A 6,000-nucleotide genomic window follows, 5' to 3' on the forward strand; every position below is an offset into this window, starting at 1 on the left:
AAATCTGTCTTTGGTTTGGGTCCTGTGAAGAAACCCATAGTGGCGTATCTGGTGGAGTATGTACAGTATGTCTCATTGAAGTGTATGCACATAGATTATACAAGTGGTCAACACACACACATTTCTTAAAAAGACTAGAAGGGAAGTAACACATTTCTCCTCAACCCTCAACCATGACAGACTCATGCATGCTGTTGATGTTAGTTCTGTGTGTACAGTCAAGGGCAAGGCGTGCTGCATTGTTTTGAGCCAACTGCAGCTTTGCTAGGTCTTTCTTTGCTGCACCGGGCCATTTACCAATTAAAATAGGTTCAAAAGCATTGGGGAGAAAAAAATGGAAACCAATGTGAATTTGTACTCGCCTTGGATCCTGAACTCCACAAAATATTTGTCAAGCCATGATTCATGGCTGAATGAATATGTTATAAAAGTATTGCAGCATTGACCCTGCCTATCAGGTTGTCAGTAATTTCGGTTTAACGCAGAACTAAAAACTCTTGTAATTTGGTCAGATGCTGGAGGACCAGTACCAGTACCAATTAGGTATATGTAGTCTGTCCATGAGAGATTAGGTTGCCAGGAACACCAAAGAAATGAATATTCCCAATGTGAGCAGAGAGAAGGATATCACTGACATGCCAACCACTAATGGAGTAAAAGCAGAGACTGGAGAAGAAATACATCCATGTAGGTGTGCTTTCATGCATTAAAGTTATACAAGAGACATTGCAAAGTCATACTATCTCACCTACCTCACCCAATCTGCTTTCTCTGCCCAATATTATGGTAAAATCACTCAAAAATGACATATTCAATCTCACTGCATGCAGGTCAATTTAGAAATCCCTTTTGAATGTATTGGAACTGACTCTCACCGGCATAACAAAACCTAATACGTACTCAATCTGAGAGTAGATACTTTTTTTGCAACAGATCCATCTTAAATTGCATCCAGGTTTGCTTTCGAGAAAGTGATCAATATAGACCACTCAAATCCCTGGCTTTGGCTTTCACTCGACATTTATTGTGCCTCCGTGAAGGTCACAGAAGAAACAACAAATGTCTGCCAATGCCTTAGCATTCCCCTCACAATCCATCCCCAGTCACTGAGATAAAACTCTGAGTCACTTCACAGGGCTAAATACATTTAAACCATTGCCTAGTATATAGTTAATCCCATGTTCCAATACTACTTTCTAGACAGGGTTATCAGCATGGATGTCTCAAGCCAGCCACAGAAGTCGTTTTTTCCCCCCGGCAGAGATCATTGTTACCAAATGTGCCAAATGATTGTTGGAAATAAATCATTAAAAAAGCTATTGAATGTCCACTATGCAATGTCACCTCGTGTAGTCATCCCTACTCTGGCTGCATTTACACAGGCAGCCCAATTCTGATTTTACACTAATTGGTCTTTTGTCCAGTCACATGAGATATTTTCACACTATATATTTTTTGAGCTGATCTGATTGGTCAAAAGACCAATTAGTAAAGAAAAAAATCAGAATTGGGCAGCATCTGTCTCATCTCTCTCACCACCACTCATACTGATGTGGTGGTGGCAGTAAGCATATCCATTTGAAAGTACGCCCCATGGCTAGGATAGGAGAGCATTAAGGGGCCAGAAATCCTCACAGTCTCCTCAGTTCTGGGTACTGAGATGGAGGTACTGCCACAGCCTCAGAAGTCTAATAGTCTTTAGTGGGATCAAAGTGAGTCGTTTGGTAGGTTGCATGAAATAGCTTTGACTAGAACTGTAGGAATACACTAGAGACAGACAGATATTGGTATCATATTTCTACTTGTACTGTCATCGTTGAAACTGTCAAGGTAATGGCTTGGCTTGCATTTAAGGATTCTATATTTGAATGTCACTCTATGAGCAGAAAAATGTGTCTGAGAGCATTATCTCTTAAACCAAAGACCTGTACTTGACACCATCTTTTGGTGTGACTATTAAATCAATAGCTATTGAAGTTGTAGACATAACCATGAATTTTCGAAAGGAAAAATGAATGGGGGGCACTTATCCAAGCCTTGTTCTCGTGTCTATATTTTGTCAACAGAACCGTCCACCAGGCGTTTAATAAACTGAGGGGAACAAAAAGGTTTCCTTTCTAATGCTTTGATATGCATTGTTCAGCTAGGAGTCAATGACGTTTGACAGGCTGAAGTATGGACTTCTAACAACAGTGTGAGTGGGACTCATCTAACAGCAGAAGTATTAATGCAGAAAACAGGTGCCGAGGTTAATGGATGTTGTGGAAGAGAGACAGATCTATGGTTGTAGATCCCTGTCATGAGAAGATGACAGTGTCATCCTTGGAGCTTACCCCATACTGAACATCTGGCCACCGCTACAGTTCAAGCTGCATTTAACTCCAGACAAAGTTCTTCCAGTCTGCTAGACCAGCCACTATATCCACTAGGCTTGTGGTACAAATTATCTCTAGTGGAGAAACATAAATGTTCTATCTAGGGTTGATGCCATGGGAGGTGCTTGCTTAAGAATGGGTACAAATTAATGCTGCATGGAGTCTGAGAACAATCAATCTGAATTCCACTCACTGCCTTTATGGAGCCAGCAGGTAACGAGGGTACAGAAGCCAGTCCTAGCAAGGCACAATTAGCCTCACATGGGCTTTTATCAAGATCTTAGCTTTGGCTGAACAGGTAGACAACCCCCTCTGCTATGGGCTAATAGACACCAGACCACCATTAGACAACCACAATGATTGGCTGACCACATGTGGTTTCTCCACCCAAACCATCTCTTTGGGTACTGTCTTGTTATAGCTTTTCTTGCAAGGCATAGGTATACTACTCACATATAACACTGTGAGTGAATGAGATAGCTGCTGGCTTAATCTGCTAAATTCATCATGGCGGGTTGATGTCAGAGCACAAAATCCCTAACATACTCCTCCACTTCAGAAGGTTAACTGTCTTTCAATTCAGACTACAGTACATTAGTTACTCTCCTAGCTCTAGGAAGTGCTTAACAATATAGTCAAGGCTTCTAATGTGTCATGGAAAAAATCACCAGCTTCAATAATTGCGGAGGCAATTTGTTATTTTCAGCACCTATCCAAATACTTGGAAATTGTAGGACTGCAGAGTGCACGATTATAAGGATTGTTGGTACAGTATGCATTCATAGGGACATAATATAATGAATACATTGAGACATTGATTATACTTTCCCAACAGCAGTCCATCCATGGGTCATTATCCCGTAAGATACAAAGCCAATCAAAAGAAGGGAGAGTGACATCTGTACAGTATGTCCTCTGGGTTGTTAGCAGTGAAGCAACCCAACCTTGCTTCTAGTCTGAATGTTATACCGTGACCATGAATGTGATGCCTTTTCTTTGACAGAGCCATTCAATTCCACACCTGCCTCATGGAGGTTTGTTTGTGCTGCTGATGAAAACGGAACAATACTTTAGTTGACAAGAGGCATTTAATGTTCCAATGTATGGTGGTGGTTGTGGTAGTAGTAGTGGTGGTGGTAGTGGTGAATCGGGTTGACTGTCAGATGGGGGTTGTGTATATCTGCATAAGAGAGGTATTTGAAAAGGAGTTGATTGTAATCATCAGTTGGCCTTTGCATAATGGCTTGCAGGTGATGTAACACTATTTTCCAGAGAGGAATGAAATTGATCATCATTGTGAATTATGGCTTCATCCATATTCAAAAGTTGAGCATATAGCTGCACACCTGTGATGGTCAGATTTATATGCATCATTGGGATGAAGTGCTCGTGATTTAGTCTATTCACAAATCTAATTTAGCTTTCTATACCCACTGTACACATTTTTACTGTCATCAGCAGACTTTTCATGTCTGTGAAAAATGAAGCTGGTGTTTCTTAACAGTGATTGCACACACAATCATGTACACACACACACACACACACACACACACACACACACACACACAAACACACACACACACACACACACACACACACACACACACACACACACACACACACACACACACACACACACAGGAAAAAAGTGGCCCCCATAATAAATGACTATTTCTTAACCTGAATGTCAGGGTGACTTACCTATGGACATTCATTTCCTGAGGGGGCTTGGTTGCTTTGTCGTAGGCAACTTTTGCAGAAACTCCGATGAGGATGATAAAAGCTATGACACCACAGGTGATGTATACCGTTGTGTTAGTCTGATCCAAGTCAGGGTCGTAAGTGTCACCTGTTGGTGCCGGGGAGGGAGGCTGCGTTTTGATCCAATCTGGGGTGTTATAATTTGTGCAGGTTTTCTGTTCTATGCGTTTCCCTTTTTCTGCACAGCAATAGCGCAGGAAACAACTTCCACAACAGTAGCGGTGCTCGGTATTGTTGCACTCGAACACTTTATCGTACGCTCCGCTCACGTCATAGTAGCCCAGGCAGGTGTCATGGGTAGCGATCGAAGGTGCCTGGACCTGAGTGTTTCGCCGCGGAACCGCAGTAGGCGCCTCCGTGCCGTTCACCTCCTTCATCTTCTGATTCCGCTTTGGAGCGTTTTTCTTCTTGTTGGCTGTAGCCGCGCACAGTACATTCAGCGGGTCCAAGTAAATCAAAATAAGCAGAAGATGCTGTATCCCCATGATTTGAGGTTGTATGTCTTTGCTGATGCGATCGTTTGCCCCCCACTTTTTTTAGTTGTATGCTTTCTCTCCTCACACGAAGACCTCTGCTTCTTCACCTAGCCGTGCTCCTGCCACTGACCCAGTCTTGTGGCTGTCCACAGGGGTTCATTTCCGAAGCCCTTTTCCAACTGTCCACTGCCGAGAGTGTCATGCTCTGGTTGAGGGAAGGACGCTTCTTGCACCAATCAATTGCAGTCGGACGACCGTGTCACACATTGTGCAGCATCCTCCGACTATAAGTGGAGTTCTGTGGTCATCGGGGGACTTTTGGGTGGAGGAACTGTCATTTGGATTCAGCTTGAGAAATGGGCTGAAGAATCCCCTCCGGCTGTCTTAGACAATGCCATCTACCATAAGTATGTATTTATTAGCAAAGCTCTAAATCTTGCACAGTTGAACGTTGATTGTTTTCTGTAGAGAAAGAAGGAGAGAAAGACAGGATTCAGTCAATTCCAACTGCAAAAAAATACTTTGTTAAAAGAAAAAAAAGGACCAAACATTTTGCATAAGAAAAATAACATAACCATCTGCACCAAATTGAATCTAATTTTATGAATTGCGTATCAATGCCAACTTAACAGACGCAAATGAACGCGCGTAAAACAATTCTGCTCAGTCAAACAAACGTTCCCTCGCAGACGCACGAACTGTTTCAGCACCATGGACAGCGCAACCCAGCGCGGACACTATGCGGATATATCCCTGAGTAGTTCTTCGTGCTATGCTTTCTATTTTTGAATGTCCACTTCAAAGTTATAACGCAGACAAATAAAAAGTCTTAACTCATTTTACAGAGAAATAGCCTAACATATTCAGTGTTGGTAGTTCCCCCCTCTTTTATTGTGTGAGGTTTACTTTCCTCCAGCTCTATTCATGGAGAGAAGAAGACGAATCTAACGAAACTTTTGTACAAACAAGACAACCAAAATCACACAGCAACGAAACAGAAAAACACTTACCCGTTGATGGTGTCCGGAAACTGAGTGTCTCGACTCTGCCACAGACTGAACCAAAGTACCTCAGCTCCGCGTGAGACCCCGTTCTGCTCCGACCCGACTCCCCCCTCCACATGAGCGCGTCTACGTCACCAATACAGGTACCTCAGTTAATTAGAAATCGGCCCCTGACAGCAGTGCTCTCGGTCATGCCTACAGGCTGCACTCAGTAATCTGGACCATTCTAGAACTGCATTAGAGTTTTCCCTTTCAGAGTGCGACGTTGGTGGTGTAAATCTTCGCTTTACTGCACAATGCTGCGTTCACTCATACCATGTAACAGCAGCATGTTGCAATTGTTGGTGCTTCTATATAGTTGGCTTTTATTATGGCCTATTATGC

At 42.8% G+C, this 6,000-nt stretch overlaps 1 protein-coding gene across 2 annotated transcripts in view; it reads right to left on the reverse strand.

Annotated features, from left to right (window-relative positions):
• LOC139422299 (protein shisa-6-like) overlaps nucleotides 1-4,621 on the reverse strand; it is a 71,094-nt gene extending 66,473 nt beyond the window's left edge. For both annotated transcript variants that reach the window (XM_071173491.1, XM_071173490.1), the window contains exon 1: nucleotides 4,077-4,621. In XM_071173491.1, coding sequence (XP_071029592.1) covers nucleotides 4,077-4,621 — 545 coding nt within the window. The remainder of the gene's footprint in view (nucleotides 1-4,076) is intronic.
• Between the last annotated feature and the right edge of the window lie 1,379 nt (nucleotides 4,622-6,000).

The sequence above is a fragment of the Oncorhynchus clarkii genome, chromosome 12 (genome assembly GCF_045791955.1).
Source record: "Oncorhynchus clarkii lewisi isolate Uvic-CL-2024 chromosome 12, UVic_Ocla_1.0, whole genome shotgun sequence".
Classification (NCBI taxonomy): Eukaryota; Metazoa; Chordata; class Actinopteri; order Salmoniformes; family Salmonidae; genus Oncorhynchus; species Oncorhynchus clarkii.